General features: G+C 47.8%; 2 protein-coding genes across 3 annotated transcripts in view; one reads left to right on the forward strand and one right to left on the reverse strand.

The window, feature by feature from the left end:
* Positions 1-17,130, forward strand: part of BBS1 (Bardet-Biedl syndrome 1) — an 843,521-nt gene that overhangs the window by 543,952 nt on the left and 282,439 nt on the right. The window contains exon 15 of the mRNA XM_085625445.1: positions 4,760-4,894. Within this exon, the coding sequence (XP_085481571.1) occupies positions 4,760-4,894 (135 nt within the window). The remainder of the gene's footprint in view (positions 1-4,759; positions 4,895-17,130) is intronic.
* CTSW (cathepsin W) overlaps positions 1-17,130 on the reverse strand; it is a 1,394,816-nt gene that overhangs the window by 106,588 nt on the left and 1,271,098 nt on the right. The window lies entirely within an intron of this gene.

The raw sequence follows: 17,130 nt of genomic DNA on the forward strand, positions 1-17,130 counted from the left end.
GGTCCAGGGAAGACATGCCTTGGCAGTTCGGGCTGGACTGTTGCCATGAGGCACAGGGTCAAGACTGATTTGCATATGGCCATATCTGAACTGGGGTGGCGTGATGAGCAAGATAACAATGGATTAAACCCAGATCTGTGACTGGGGGTGAATGTTTTGCCAATGTGCAACATTCCGTCCATCATCTTGTGTGTTTTGCTGTTCACCCTAAGTGGAAGGGTATGCCCAGACGTGGGTCCCGTGCTCACTATGCCACTGGAGTCAAGCTATCCTGGCTGAAGAGGGGTGAAACCCAGAAACCGGTCCTAGGATGCTTGATTCCGGTCCAGGGTAGACATGGCTTGGCAGTTCGGGCTGGACTGTTGCCATGAGGCACAGGGTCAAGACTGATTTTCATATGGCCATGTCTGAACTGGGGTGACGTTGTGAGCACAGGGTCAAGACTGATTTGCGAACCCACGGACCTCAACGCCTACGCCATACAATGGGTCACGCTTGCTTGTATGATAGCTAAAAGAAATATTGCACAGCACTGGGGGTCCCGCAAGCACCCAAAATTGCGGAATGGAAAAAGGACCTTGATTGGTGCATGCAAAGAGAAAAATCGGTCTACACTGTGAGGGGTTGCCCACGGAAGTGGTCTAAGATTTGGTCCCCTTGGAATTTGTACAGAGGTGAAATATGTGCCCCCCCCCCAGATTTAACTATTTAGATGTCTCCCCTTCCCCGTAACTCCAACGGCAAAAGTATATTGTCTATTTATGAAACCTTGTGTTTGCCATTGCCTATGTTGTGACACTGTGAAGCTATGCCTTGTTGTCGATGTCTTTATAATAAAAAGAGTTATAAAGAAAAGACTGATTTGCATTTGGCCATGTCTGAACTGGGGTGGCGTGGTGAGCAAAATAACGATGGATTAAACCCAGATCTGTGACTTTGGTGCCCAAGATGGACAAGGGCCTGCGTCCTATCTTGGATCTCAGGGACATCAACCGCTTGCTCCGGAAGAAGTTCAAGATGGTGATACTGGCTCAGTTCCTATGTGCTCTCGACCCTGGAGACTGGATGGAAGTGTTGGACTTGCAGGACGCTTATTTTCACATCCCCGTCCTCCTGGACCACCGGCTTTATCTGCGGTTCATGGTAGGCTACGAGCACTTTCAGTTTACTGTGCTCCCCTTCGGCCTTACCAGCGACCCTCTGGTGTTTAAGAAAGTGATGGCAGTGGTCACAGCTCATCTGCGCAGATCAGTGGTACCAGTCTTCCCCTATCTCGACGACTGGCTGTTGAAGGCAGGCCCGCCCCAGGCTGACGTCACCCGCCTCCAGACTACGGCTGACCTTCTGCATTCGCTGGGGTTCACCATCAGTGTGCTGAAGCCACACCTGATCCCCTCTCAGAAGCTCCTTTTCATCGGCGTGGTTCTGGACACAGCGCAGTTTCGGGTTTATCCTCCCGAGCAGCAAGTCCAGGATATTTGGGCTATGATTCCGATCTTTCAGCCTCTATCCCGGGTTTCGGTCAGAATAACCCAGAGGCTACTGGTCCTCATGGCCTCCTGCATCCTGCTGGTGGACTGTGCCAAGTGGCATATGCGGGCTCTGCAGTGGGACATGAAGTTCCAGTGGGCACAGCATCAGGGGAAGCTTTCTGATTGCGTCTAGATCTCGGCGGGCACTGCACAACAGTTGCAGTGGTGGCTAACGAACTGCGATTGGGTCAACAGCAGATCCCTCTCCCTTCCCCAACCGGTGTTCACTGTGGTGACAGATCGTTCACTGCGGGGGTGGGGCGGCCACAGGGGAGAGGCAGAGATCAGAGGCCTCTGGTGTCCGACGGAGTCTGGGCTCCATATCAACCTTTTGGAGCTTCAGGCGATTTGTCTTGAACTGAAAGCATTCCTTCCCTCTCCGGGGAAGAGTAGTGCAGGTGTTCATGGACAACACCACCGCTATGTGATACTGCAACAAACAGGGCGGAGTGGGGTCGTGGACCCTGTGTCAAGAGGCTCTCCGCCTCTGGACATGGCTCAAACATCAGGGCATGTCCCTGGTGGTTTAACACCAGGCAGGTTCTCTGAACGCTATGGCAGACGAACTCAGCCGCAGGTGCATGATGGATCACGAATGGCGTCTTCACTCGGAGGTGGTGCAAGGTCTCTTTCAGCAGTGGGGAGAGCCTTGGTTAGATCTATTCACCACAGAAGAGAACGCGCAATGTCAGCAGTTCTGTGCGTTGGAATTTCCAAGGCGGCACTCTCTAGGCGACGCTTTTCGTCGGGAGTAGAGTTGCAGTCTTTTATACGCCTTTCCGCCTATACCACTTCTGCCCAGAGTGCTGAAGAAGATCAAGCATGACCGGGCCCAAGCTGTTACACATGGCCATCGATCTTCCGATCAGACTGCCTCTTCGGGAGTATCTTCTGTCGCAGCAGCAGGGTACGGTCCTCCACCTGAACCAGCCCAGCCTCCACCTCTTTGCGTGGAGATTGAGCCGCAACAGTTGACAGCTTTCAACCTTCCTCCCGAAGTCTGTAATGTTATCTTGGCAGCCAGGCATACCTCCACTAAAACAATATACGCCTGTAGATGGAACACATTTGTGGCATGCTGCACAGCAAAGGCCGTGGATCCCCTTTTTGCCCCCCTTTCAGAGGTTCTCCTCTTCATTCTTTCTTTGGCCCAGCAGGGCTCTGCCCTGGGCACTCTCAAAGGCTATCTTTTGGCCATTTCAGCATTCCTTCGGCTGCCTGACCAGCCTTCTCTTTTCAAGTAAATCGCTTCCTTAAGGCCATTACTCACTTGTTTCCTCCTACTCCTTTCGTGAGACTTGAATCTGGTTCTTACTTATTTTATGTTTGCTCCTTTTGAGCCGTTCCATAACTGTCCTCTCAGACTCTTGACCCTTAAAACTGCCTTTCTGGTTGCCATCACCTCTGCTCGCAGGAAGAGTGTGCTCCAAGCACTTCCATTGAAACCTGCTTTCCTGGCTGTGCATCCAGACAAAGTTGTCCTCCCCACTAGGCCTTCTTTCCTTCCCAAAGTGGTTACCTCTTTCCATATAGGACAGACCATCACTTTGCCCACCTTTCTCCCTCTGCATTCTTCTAAAGAGGAAGAGAGGCTCCACCGTCTGAATCCAAAATGTGTGCTTTCGTTCTATCTGGATCGCACGAAACAATTCCAGGAGGATAACTAGCTCTTTGTTGGCTATGTGGGTGCCAAGAAAGGTCGGGCCGTGCAGAAACGAACCATCTCGAGATGGGTCGTTCTTTGCACCAAGGTTTGCTATTCCTTAGCGAAAAAGGAACCTCCTGTGGGGTTGCGTGCCCATTCCACCAGGGCGACGGCAGCCATTACTGCTTTGGGACGTGGATTCTCCCTTCTTGACATCTGCCAGGCCGCTACGTGGGCTTCACTGCACACGTTTACCAAACACTACTGCCTGGACAGCCAAGTCCGGAGAGACGGCTTCTTTGGCCATTCAGTTCTCCAGGACTTTCTGTTGTAAACTTGGTTCACAGACCCACCACTAGGGTTGGTATTGCTGGAGTGTCTATTCTAAGGTGAAGAATCCACCGCTAATTTTCTCTTTCAGATGAACAAGTTACTTAACTTCGGTAACAATATATCTGTAAGAGACATAGGTTAGTTATAGATTCCTCACCGCCCCACCCATCTTCCCCGTTCTGCGAACTGACTTCTAGGGTAAGGTGCTCCCTTTCAGGGCCCTAGTTTTCATACACCAGTGCTCAGTGTCTTGCATGGCTCTGCACTTCTGGCGTGGAATGTCGCGTAAAGAACTGACATCAGCGCGTGAGTGGGGCGGCATCCAAGTAGATACCGCAACGTCATTCCGGCAACCACGACGCCAACGACGAACGCGTAGTCGACAGACGCCACCTATCGACGCGCAGAGGTACTGCTGAGGAAAAAATTCTCTGGATCCAGTCTGACGCTGGGGGTAATTCTAAGGTGAGGAATCCATAACTAATCTATGTCTCTTACAGCTATATCGTTACCGAAGGTAAGTAACTTGTTCAACAGATTTACACCAAACCAACAAAAGCGCAGTTTCTGATTTGTATAAATCTGTTCAATTGTTTTGATTGTTAGTGTGACCAAAATTTCCTATGGAAGCTAACATGGGAAAATAAATCTCTTCGACCCTGTTCCTATTTTTTCTGCCCTGCATGGAACTGCAGGAAATTTGGCATACCGAACCTTAGTTAACTATGTTAACTGGGTGCCAAATTTGGTGCAGATCCATTGATGGGGGCAACGTTATATGCAAATCAAAAATGCCTTTTGAATAAAAAGTGGGGCTCAATCACAACTAAACAGTTGTACTACCACTGTGTAATATTCACAAATATTTATATGTGTGTTAAGAATCATTGCTCAGTCGTGTACCATCAAGGATTCTGAAAAAGTGTTTTGTTTTGACGTACAATATTAAGGTTTCTGTTCAGAACCTGTTTGTGTTTTTCTGATAGCGATCAAAATCACTGAAAAACACTTGTCAGAATTTAACCTGTAGTCTAATGCTGGGATTTTATTTTAAATGATTTGTAAAGTGTGTAAAGGCGGTTGTTAGTCCTGAACCAAGTAATTATTTTCTTTTCTTTCTGCCAGCACTTTAAACAAGCTAAGTAAATGAAACAAAACGAGCGTATAGATGTATTGTCCTTTTGGTAGCGATTTGTTTGAAACTGACCAACAACACTAAACCCGAAGTCACTATTCCGCTTATTCATAGGTGCAAGGAATTGGTCCGACCTTCAAGCTGACTCTTCACATTCAGAACACGTCAGCCAATCGACCCTCCATTAATCTGCTGATCAGTTTCCTGTATGATGAAAGGCTGTATGCCATGAAGCACGCCTTTATCAAGGTAGGTCTGCAGAGCAACTATGTCTCAGCTTTTGGATCATAGATAAGGGACAAAATGTTTCTGCAGCAAAGCAGGTCATGCATCTTCAATGTCAACCAAAACCATCTTAAGATATCATACCTTTTGTCCACCACGCCTACCCACTTCCAATAAGTCTTCTAGTTATGACTCTGGTCTCTTTTTTATTTCAAAGTACTTTATTGATTTTCCATAAGAAAGATACATAGAGTAATACTGTTTCGGGGTTAGCACTTATATATATAAAGCAAAAATATAACGTGTCCAAAAGCATACAAAAGGTTATTATTCCTATGAGGGTATCAAGATCCTAACCCAAGTGATCAGTAGAGAGAGAATAAAAAGGAAAGAAGAAAGAGGAGAAGGAAAAGGAAAACACGATTAGACTGGTGGTATACTATACATCCTGGCCTCTATGCAGTTGTGGGCACAAGAGCAGTTTCAAATAAATAGACCTCTCTTTTAACATATGAAATAGATATATCATGGACAAATAAAGTTCAAGCTTTCTATCCACAGAAAACAGGTAAGGCGTGGGTAGCCACACTGCAGATTTCCAGCAAACACAGACAAATGCATGTACAAATCAGACAGCAGGAGCACATTCCTCAAACAGAACAAACATGGATAACAATAGTTGTGTAAGCTTATTTCATACACACAGACCCACAGGCTCACTTCCTCCACCCTCCTCACACATGACAGCGACAAACTACCTCATGCCTTCACAATAGTTCCCTAGCCAGATTTCACACATCAAGCAAAAGAAGTTAGCAAATCCGTTGTTTCCAGAGGAATTAGTGGAGGGTGACAGTTCACCCAAATGAGCTAATGAAAATGGTGTATTCAGATGCAAACTCTACCCTCAGATTTGTCACCTCTTGACTATCCCCAGATGCCAGATTGTATCCTGAAACTATACAGTAGCTCTTCCATGCTGGTAGGTGGTGCTGAATCAATCTTGGATCATAGTGCCATCCCGGTGTCAAGATTAGTACCAATTGTATACTTTAGTTCCCAATAAATTCATCAACAAAAATATTAATAAAAATTGGCCTTACTTAGCTAGAAATCTCAACAGGCACAGATACCTTGTTCTCAGTGACCCGTGTTTTTAACCGTAGCTCCTCCATGCTGAAGAAAGTACAATAAAGAACACGTGAATGGGATTCAAAGAGAGTGCCTTCGGGTGTGCACAGCTGTTTTAATGACCTGCCTACTAATGTTCAAGTTGGAGGTCTTATAGTCTTGTTGATCACTATGCTGAGTCTGCCTAAAAAAATCGGACAATTTGATTATTTTTGGTCCTATAACACCACTTACATCTAACTCAATAACTGCCTCCCACTGATTTTTTTTTCTCTGTTACTACCCATGTTTTCCCAGTTGGCTGCCCCTGTTTCACCGAGACCTTTTTGTTCCAGTCTTCTTAATTTCTTCAACTAACATGCTGTTATGGGGTGCATCAATTCCTCATTAGTTATAGGTCTTAGACGGTAATAATGTTCTGTGAAGTATAGCTGTGGATTATTGAACATTAGCAACGATAATTTAGATTTTGTGGTCGAGGATAAACATTTTCACAATAAATTAAGTGGTTTTTGGAAGTCTTTGATCTCAACAGCAGATACACTCAAACTCTCACCTGTGAGACACAACTGCTTCCGTCTCTTCTGTGATATCTTGGAGTTTCTAGTGGTCCATTGTCTCCAGACTGGTTTTGGATGTTCCTGGCTGGAATTTCAGTTTTCAGTTTGGAAAGTACCTAGCAAAGGGGGTGGCTATTACTCCAACTGCACAGTTCTTGATCTCCTGACATCTGTTCCCTTTTTTCCGAACCCTTCAACTCAGATCCAGAGTTACTAAGTGAATATGTTAACAACATTATTTTTACTTTTTAAAGTGTTTAGGGATACCTCACACTAAGTTCAGATTCCCACAAGGTCTTTCTGTATTGCTTGGGGTCCTGAAGCAGGACTAAAGGTCTTGTGACAATCATGGTCTCGTGCACACCAAGCAGTTTAAGGAGTAGGATGCAGAACCTTTTATGGTGCACATCGATTGTGCTCCACATGGCAATCAAAGTCGTGCATTTCTCCTTCCTCAAAGTCTTTGAAGGAGAAGAAAGGTATGCCCAAGAAAAGAAGGGACCTTAATTTGTTTCTGATGTATCTGATGAGAGCTTCGTTTGAACCCTTATACAGCTGACAGTTGTGGCAGTGGCCATCACTTCAATGCGACATGTCAGTGAGCGGCAAGCGCTTTATCGTCTGTCCACTCTTTACCTGTTTCTACCTAGACAAACTAGTTCTGAGAATTAAATGGTTTTTCCTTCTTAAGGTGGTTAGCCCATTGCAAATGGGCAGTCTATTACACTTCCAGCTTACTCTTCCCACATTTTTCCATCTGATCCATCCCTCCAAAGAGTTGGAGAGGTTACACTGGCTTGAAGCCTCATAGGGAAGCTCGCTTCTACACTGATCAGATAAAGGGAGTTCAGATCAGATTATGAACTCTTCGTAGGATGTGTGGGCAACAAAAAGGGTAAAGAAACCCAGAAGTGGATCACTATCCTTTGCATTAAGATCTGCTTGCAAAGATGTAACCACCAGAAGGAATCAGTAGAGCAAAAATTTGAAATTCGGAACTTGCCAGCAACATTTCCATGGCAGAGATTTATTGACAAGGTGGCAGCATGGGCTTCCCTTCACACATTTGCAAAGCATTATTGCATGGAGTCAGACACGAGAAGGTAAATACATTTCACACGTTTCATGCTGCAGGATTTCCTTTTCTGACCCCTCCTTCAGACTCACCACCCAGGAGAGGGTCCTGCTGTGGCATGTATTTAAGAAGTGAGGAATCTGAAGGTAGAAATATCCTTTAGAAATCAAAGTTACTTACCTTCAGCAATGATGTTTCTGGTGGGTGCAACATGTACCTGCAGATTCCTTACCAATCCCGCCACCTCTCTGTTCTAAAAGATGGTCATAGTCCTCTAAAACACAAATGTGTTTCATTTTAGTACTGTTGCACTGCATACTCCCATTCAATCTAAAGCTTTCCTTGTATCTGCCTCTAAGGGCTCCAAAAATAATCACTGAGAAACACGGCACCTGGGTGATGCTGTATAGCTGCAGTGATGTTAAATGTGCACTGCAGTGATGCCAAGATGGAGCCGAGAAGGAGCCAGCTTCACCTACCAGTGCAAGAGAGCTATTGCAAAGTTTCTGGATCCAGTCTTGTATCTGATATTATTCAAGAGGGGAGATATTTGCAGGTAGATAGAGTATCCACCAGAAAAATGTCTACTGAAGGTAAGTAGATTACTACCGAAGGTAAGCAAAGCAAACTTTGCATTAACAAAGTGGCCACAGAGCTATGGGCTTTAGGAGTAGATATGATGGAACATAAACAATGCTGTACTTCATGGACCTCAGTGGTTCTCCATGCAAGGGTATTCTGAGCATATCACCAAGATGTGCAAAGAAATTGCCTTTTAATCTGTTTTTATTGGTTTTATAAAGACTAAGAACAATACAGTATAATCCACCTACATCCGTTGGCTGGTGGTAAATGCAATAAGAAAGCTTATATGGTAGGTATCATATAGAATAGAAGAGAGAGTACAGAGGAAGATGACAAAGAGGACGAGGTGCGGGAGGGGTGTAGTTGTGTACATCTGGCATGAAAGTATACTGAGCGGTGGTAATGTTCTAGCGATTTGCAGTATGCTCTGTAGATGTCAAGCGCAGTATCCGTAGATATTGGGGGAGGATAATTTGCGGAATTCATTTGATAAGTATTGTATGCAGGGTTTCCCCATCTTATCAAATCGGGGAAGTTGTTGCGTTGTTGCTGCGGTCAATTCCTCTTTTCCCAGTATTTCCCATATTTTATGTAGCCAGTCTTGGTGTGTGGGTACCATTTCTGTTCCCCACCTAGCAAGGAGGATTTATATCGCTGCCCTCAGAGTTAAAGTGATTGCTTTGCCTCTAGGTCACCTCAGTGGATAGGTGAGTGGATTGGGGAGGCCCAGAAGTATGTAGCTCAGGTATTTGGGTATGTCTGTTTCAAACATAGTGTTAACCGCATCTAGCACTCCCGACCAGAGAGACACTATCTTGGGGCAGTGTCATAGAAGGTGTGTGAGCGTACCCTGCTGACCACCTTGCCGCCAGCGCTGCCCATCCCCTTAAGGATCCCAGGTGCCACTCTGGCTTGGGTAAGATAACAGTAATGTGCTATTTTTAGGAGCATTTCTTTTCTGGTGGTGTTGAGGGTGGATGTTCCTGCTTGATGTAGGATAGAAATCGCCTTTTTAAGGCCTGTTCTTAATTTACTATTGGAACTAGGTCCTGCATTCAGATTGAATGTTAGGGCTAGGGTTATGATTGGTTTATAGAGCTCCCATTGGCACTAGGGCTAGGGTTCCTATTGGCCTAAGGTCACCTGATATATCTAGAGCTATTTCAATAGTCCATAATCTTTATTCGATCATTCCGAAATTGATCATAAAAGACAGGCATGTTACAAAATACACAAGTTTTAGAAAAGAACATACATTTATTTAACAATTTAGACTAAAACGAACAAGAAAAATACAATGCAAAACATATTCCTTGCTTAAAATTCCAACACTAAAGCATAAAACACTATATGACATTGAGTGATTTATGCAAGGAACTAGGAAGACTGATACAAAGTGCTGTTAGGGATGAACGACCATTAATTAAAATAACATTGCCTTCCTCAAGCGTAGAATACTTCTCAAAAAGCAACCAACCAAACAAAATGTATCATAATAATTCAGTTGCTTTAAAAAAAGCAAAGCAGCTTTATATTTAGTAAATGTAGATCTACGCAACAGGGCACAAAAAATCTCCTATTATAGGGAAGGCAATAATTGCAGAAAAAACAAAGTGCAATAAAGCCTGATTTGATTGTTTGTCACACGGACAAATATCAGCTGAGGAGTATTGCACTAATGGAAAACATAACAACCAACGTATCGTCCCTAGTCAAAATAAGGTTAATAAATTTCGTCTGTACACATTCTGTACAAAATGTAGATATGGAGCAGTCCCAGCTGTCATCTGAAGAACAAGTTACTTACCTTCGGTAACGATATATCTGTAAGAAACATAGGTTAGTTATAGATTACTTACCTTAGAATTACCTCCATGCGTCAGACTGGATCCAAAAAGTTTTTTGTCAGCAGTACCCCTGCGCGTCGGAAGGTGGTGTCGGTCGAATCTTCGTCCGTCGTCGGCGTCGCCGGGATGACGTTGCGGTAGCTACATAGACGCCACCCTCGTGCCCTGACATCAGTTCTGTACACAACTTTCCATGCCAGAAGCGCAGAGCCATGCAAGACACTGACCACTGGTGCACAAAACTAGGGCCCTGAAAGGATAACCTTAGCCCTAAAAGTCAGTTCGCAGAATGGGGTGGATGGATGGGGCGGTCAAGGAATCTATAACTAACCTATGTTTCTTACAGATATATCGTTACCAAAGGTAAGTAACTTGTTCATCTGAAAGAAACAGTTAGTTATAGATTCCTTACCTTAGAATAGATACCCCAGCAATACCAACCCCAGAGGTGGGTCTGCGAACCAAGTTCACACCAGAAAGTCCTGGAGAACAGAACGGCCAAAGAAGCACTCCGTACTTGGCTGTCCAGGCAGTAGTGTCTAGTAAACGTGTGCAGCGATGCCCACGTAGCTGCCTGACAGATCTCATTTAAGGGGACTCCTGGTCCCAAAGCAGTAGTAGCTGCTGTTGCCCTGGTGTAATGGGCGCGCAGCCCCACTGGAGGCCCCTTCTTAGCCAAAGAATAGCAGGCTTTGATGCACAGAAGGACCCACCTGGAGATGGTCCGTTTGTGCACGGCCTGACCTTTCTTAGCACCCACATAACCAACAAAGAGCTGGTCGTCCACCCGGAATTGTTTGGTGCGATCCAAGTAGAAAGAAAGCGCATGTTTTGGATCCAGATGGTGGAGCCTCTCTTCCTCTTTCGAAGGATGCCGAGGCGGAAAGAAGAGGAAGGGCAAAGTGATGGTTTGGCCAATGTGGAAAGAAGTAACCACCTTGGGAAGAAAGGAAGGTCTAGTTCTAAAGACGACCAATTCCGGATGGACAGCCAGAAAGGGAGGCTTGGAAGACAGAGCTTGTAGCTCACTCACCCTGCGCACAGAGGTGATGGCCACCAGAAAAGCAGTTTTCAAAGTGAGAAGTCTGAGAGGACAGTTATGCAGTGGCATTATGAAGGGAACAGGAGGAAAAAGATGAGCAATGCCCTTAAGAAATCTATTTACAACAAGGGACATGAAAAGAGAAGGCTGATCAGGGAGCCTGAGGAAGGCTGAAATAGCCGAGAGGTAGCCCTTAAGAGTCCACAGAGCAGAGCCCTCCTGGGCCAAAGATAAGAGGAACAAAAGAACCTCAGAAAGGGGATCCACAGCCTTTGCTGTGCACCATGCCACAAATGTATTCCATCTGCAGGCATATACCGTCTTAGTGGAGGGACGCCTGCCTGCCAAAATTACATCACAGACTTAGGGAGGCAGGTCAAACGACGTCAACTGCCGCCGCTCAATCTCCATGCAAGGAGGTGGAGGCTGGACAGGTTCGGGTGGAGGACCGTCCCCTGCTGCTGCGACAGAAGATCCTCCCGAAGAGGCAGTCGGATCGGAGGATCGATGGCCATGTTGAGCAGCTCGGGTTACCAGACTCTAAATGCCCAATCCGGAGCCACAAGAATGAATTGGGCCCGGTTGCGTTTGATCTTCTTCAGCACTCTGGGCAGAAGTGGTATAGGCGGAAAGGCGTATAGAAGACCCCAACTCCACTCGCGACGAAAAGCGTCGCCTAGCGAGTGCCGCCTTGGAAATTCCAACACGCAGAATTGCTGACATTGCGGGTTCTCTTCAGTGGTGAATAGATCTAACCAAACCTCTCCCCACTGCTGAAAAAGACCTTGCACCACCTCCGAATGAAGACGCCATTCGTGATCCATCATGCACCTGCAGCGGAGTTCGTCCGCCCTGGCTTTCAGTGAACCTGCCAGGTGTTGAACCACCAGGGAAATGCCCCTATGTTCCAGCCTTGTCCAGAGGCGGAGGGCCTCTTGATATAAGGTCCACGACCCCACCCTGCCTTGTTTGTTGCAGTACCACATGGCGGTGGTGTTGTCCGTGAACACCAGCACTACTCTTACCCGGAGAGAGGGAAGGAATGCTTTGAGTGCAAGACGGATCGCCCGAAGCTCCAGAAGGTTTATGCGGAGCCCGGACTCCGCCGGAGACCAGAGGCCTCTGATCTGCGCCTCCCCCATGTGGTCGAACTAATCCCGGAAGGGATGCGCCTGTCGTCACTCTGTGTTCTAAATGGGGAAGGGAGAGGGATCTGCCGTTGACCCAATCCTGGTTCATGAGCCACCACTGCAATTGTCGTGTAGTGCCCTCTGAGATTCCCCTGATGATGCGTCGACAGGAACTTCAGGTCCCACTGCAGAGCCCACATATGCCACCTTACATGATGGACCAGCAGGATTCAGGAGGCCATGAGACCCAGCAGCCTCAGGGTCATCCTGACCGAAACCCGGGATAAGGGCTGAAAGATCGGAATCATAGCCCAAATATCCTGGGCTCGCTGTTGGAGAGGATAAACCCGAAACTGTGTCGTGTCCAGAACCGCTCTGATGAAGAGGAGCTTCTAGAGGGGGTCAGGTGTGACTTCGGCACGTTGATGGAGAACCCCAGCGAATGCAAGACGTCAGCGGTGGTCTGGAGGTGGGAGACGACAGCCTGGGACGAGTCCGCCTTCAACAGCTAGTCGTCGAAGGGAAGATTGGAACCCGTAATCTACGCAGATGAGCTGCGACCTCCGCCATCACTTTCGTGAACACCGAGGGGCGCTGGTAAGGCCAAAGGGGAGCACGGTAAACTGAAAGTACTCGTGGCCTACCGTGAACCGCAGGTAACGCCGGTGGGCCGGCAGGATGAGGATGTGAAAGTAAGCGTCCTGCAAGTCCAGCGCTACCATCCAGTCTCCAGGGTCGAGGGCAGACAAGACCTGAGCGAGCGTCAACATCGTGAACTTCTCCTTCCGGAGGAAGCAGTTGATGTTCTTGAAATCTAAGATAGGACGCAGGCCTTTGTCCTTCTTGGGTACCAGAAAGTAGTGGGAATAGCAACCACGAGCTACTTCTGGGGTAGGAACGCGCTCAATGGCACCCTTGGCCAAAAGTGCCGAAAGTTCCTGTTGGAGAAGGGCCAGATGATCCTCCGACATGAAATGGTACTGAGGTGACATGGAGGGAGGAGCAGTCTTCGGACTATTTGCAAAACCTACCTGTCCGACGTAATGGTGTGCCAGCGGGAGAGGTGATGGCGGATTCTGCTGTCCACTGCTGTTTTGTGGCGCTGAAAGGTCAGACTAGGAGGGTTTGAAGGCTGCTGCAGAGGGCGCTGTGGTGGACTGGCCCACCTGCTGCCCCCAGAACCACACTGGTGGTCCATGAGGGTGGATTGGACATCCCTGGAAAAACCAGTCAAACAAAACGAGGCATACCGTCGAAGGCCTACTGACGTGGAAATTGTCCAGCCAAGTGCGTCAGCGGTATCCAGCCCACAGCGGATGGTAAACTTTGCTGCGTCTCTCCCCTCGGTAGCTGCATGGGAGAGTACAGCCCGGGCCTCCTCCGGGCACTGAGGCAGCACCTGCGCCACCGTATCCCACACAGAGTGGGTGTAAACGGCCCAACAGACATGCGGTGTTTACCGACCGCAGTCCCAAGCTGGCGGAAGAAAACATTTTTTTTCCAAGGTGGTCTAGCTTTTTGAATTTCTTATCCGGTGGTGTGGTAGGGAAGGCGTCTTTAGAAGTGGAGGCTCAAACCACCAAGCTCTAAGGGGGGGGTTGGGAGAGGAAAGTGGGCCGGGCGGTAGCGTTGGGCCATCATCCTGTCCACAGGAGCCCCTGTGTTGGGCCTGGACCAGGTGCCCCAAAAGGATGTCCGTGAGGGCTTCATTAAACGGCAGCAGGGGCCCCGAAGAGTTCACTGCTGGTTGAAGAACCTCTGTCAGGAGGTTGGTCCTGACTGCCACCGTAGGAAGCTCGAGGTGGGGAGCCTCGACCGCCCTACGCAACACCACTGCGTATGACGTTCCCTCCTCCGTAGCCACGGTAGGAGGAGACAACATGCCTTGGTCTGGGGAGGAATCCAGACCACTGGCATCCCCCAGATCCTCTCTCCAGTCCGGATCGTAATCTAACTGGTCTGATAAAAGGTCATCAGACCCCTCCCAGTCTTCCTCACCCTCCTCTGGCTGCCAATCTGGCTTAAAATTGCCAGGGTGGAACACAGGGACAAAAGTACCCATCGGCGCCGCAACCGGCTCATTGTCTGCATTGGGGCGGATGCTGGGTTTGATCCTGGTTTGGGGTCCAGCTGTCGTCAGCTGCGGACGTGGTGCTGGTGGAATCGGCGCTGGTGGAGGTGTAACGAGGTCAACTGGCGCCGATCTCCTTCCGTGCCTGGATCCAAGGGGGCCCTGCGGTGGCGAGACCGAAGCCGCCGGTGTCGAAGGCCTAGGGTCCCCAGCCGAGTACGCGGGGCCTGAAGCCACGCCGGCAGAGTCCGGCTGCCCAAAGATGGCTTGCATCGCTTCGTAAAATTGACAAGTGCCGTAGTCGACCCTGAAGGCTTCGCACGCGGAGCCACAGGAGGGGCACTACCCGCACCCTTTGTCGCATCGGCCGACGGACAAGAGGATGTCGAAGAGTGACGATGCTTCTTCGACTTCTTGTGTTTCGACTTACCTGACCTCGAGTGCGAAGACTTGGAAGAGGAGTGATGATGACTCCGCGATCGGTCCCTCGACCTCCCACGGGACCGGGACCTTGAGCGACACGGAGCCGACTGCATGACCTCGGGAAGCTTTCGAGACCGCCCCCGCAAAGACTTCGGGCCATGGTTCGGCAGTCGGAGCACGACTTGGGGTCATGGCAGTAGAGGCACACGCGGTGCGGATCCGTCACCGACATCAGTCGGTTACAGGAACCGCATGCGTTGAAGCTGGGCATCCCTCGTGCACCAGGAGTCCGTTGAGACTCAAATACGAAGTCCACAAAAGTCGCAAAAAAGTCAGTCAAAAAGTGACTGGAGGTACCGCTCTCTCCGGATCTGCGCTTGGTGGCGCGGAAAAAGAAAGAACTGACGTCAGCGGCTTTGTAGCTACCGCGATGTCATCCCGGCGACCACGACGCCAGCGACAGACGCGGAGTCGTCCGACGCCACCTGTAACAAGGCCTCCCCCAAGTCTCAGATGGGAGCTTGAGGTACCGATGGAAAGTGCGGGGCCTCTTAGTACCTGAGCAGTGTCCAGGTGAGGTGAGGTCTATTGCCCTACCACAAAGTAATTCACAGTAATCATTGTGAATCGGAGGGTTAATGTCCATGGTTGTTACAGGTTGTACCGTTTCAAACCAGTTTTATTATAATTTGTTTTTGGTGATGGTGGTGAATTCTATATTTCACTATTAGGAGTGCAACTATTATACGAGCAGAGGCCCTGACGAATGCCAAGGGATTAAATACCCGTTAGGCAGAAACATGTTGGCCCTTATGTAGACAGATAATTGTCACTGTCTTCTTTTGCACTGTTCTATTTTTTAATTAGGAGGCGTGTCCAGTCCGTAGAATAAAGTATTTAGAAGGAGGACATTCCATCCTATTTTAAATCACTTTTTTGTTCGTTGCACTATTTCTACTTACTTTACCATCAAAAGATCAATCATCATGGACGGTTTGTGTATTTGGTGGACCAAATCCTGATACAACAATAAGGTGCGGAGCTGAGTGTCCCACTGATCAGGGGACCAGCCTCATTTGCACATGGGTTTGGCCAAATGATAGGACTGATCATTGAGTCTAATTTGATGGAAACCCTTTACAATCTGTTGTGGATTAATCAGCCATTTTACGAATAATCGATGATGTACCGGTCTCCTCTATGCATGTAGTGTTAGCCTTTTTTCCTTCTTTATCTTTATTAATACGTTATGTGTGTGCGATAAAGATATTTTGAGATCTTGTTGACTCAGTATCGACAGTGTAGCCTCTCAAATTTGGCTGTTAGACCCCCTGTGTTTCGTGTGTTATACATTCAGTTGGTGCTGGGGATAAAATCAGGTGTGGGTCTTTAAAAAATATATATCCCTTGGACCCTATTTTAAATGGTTTTGTTTAACATGTTTGACATTGAACATATAGTAAAGTGCCTTAAATTCAATGTGTTTCGAAATCTTTAGCCAGTGCAGTTCCTGGAACAGAGGCGAGATGGGGGCATGTCTAGGTAGCTGTAAAAGTAAGCAGGCAGCAGCATTCTGTATGGTCTGGAGACGTCTAATCGAAGTCCTGTCTGCGCCTAGGTACAGCACATTGCCAAAGTCCAGTTTGGACATGAACAGAACCTGAATGACTGTTCTCTGTGCCTCTAAGGATTAGCCAGAGGACCTTTTTCAGCCATTTAAAGACTGAAAAACAGACAGCAATAACCTTAGACACCTGCAGCTTCAAGGAAAGTTTGTTATCGATGATAAAACCAAGATCTTGACCTTAGAAGACGGAGAGGGGAGGTGCCCAAGGGAGTCCAGCCAGTGGCTAAGTCACCAGAGATCCGGAATGTTGCCCGAGGCTGGGACCAATATTTTTTCGCCATTGAGTTTCAATGCATTCTTATTCATCCATAGGAAATAGTCTTCAGGCCCAAGTGAAGCAGCGAAGGTTTATGTCGTTGGGCAGCTAATAATGAGAAGACGATCCGAGTGTCATCAGCGTATTGCAAAAAGGGTGAGCCTACACTTCTCAATAACATCAGCTAAAGGATGAATGTGGATGTTCAAGAACAAGAGGCTCAGGGCTAGTGACTTTGATTTTGAGTTGGCTGAGGAGACCTGGAATTTGCGCTCCTTTAAAAAGGAGATCACCCTTTTCAAAGCCAGGCCTTCTATCCCCAAGAAGTCAAGTTGGCTGGTCAAAATAGAGTGAGACACTGTGTCAAACTCAGCGCTCAAGTCAAACAGAATGAGAGCAGCCCTACCACCAGAGTCGAGATGTTGTCTGAGACATTCAGTAACCCCTTGAAGAGCGGACAATGTGCTGTATGCCGCCCTAAAACCAGACTGTGAAGGATGGGTCTTACTGAAA

The sequence above is a fragment of the Triturus cristatus genome, chromosome 9, assembly GCF_964204655.1.
Source record: "Triturus cristatus chromosome 9, aTriCri1.1, whole genome shotgun sequence".
Taxonomy (NCBI): domain Eukaryota; kingdom Metazoa; phylum Chordata; class Amphibia; order Caudata; family Salamandridae; genus Triturus; species Triturus cristatus.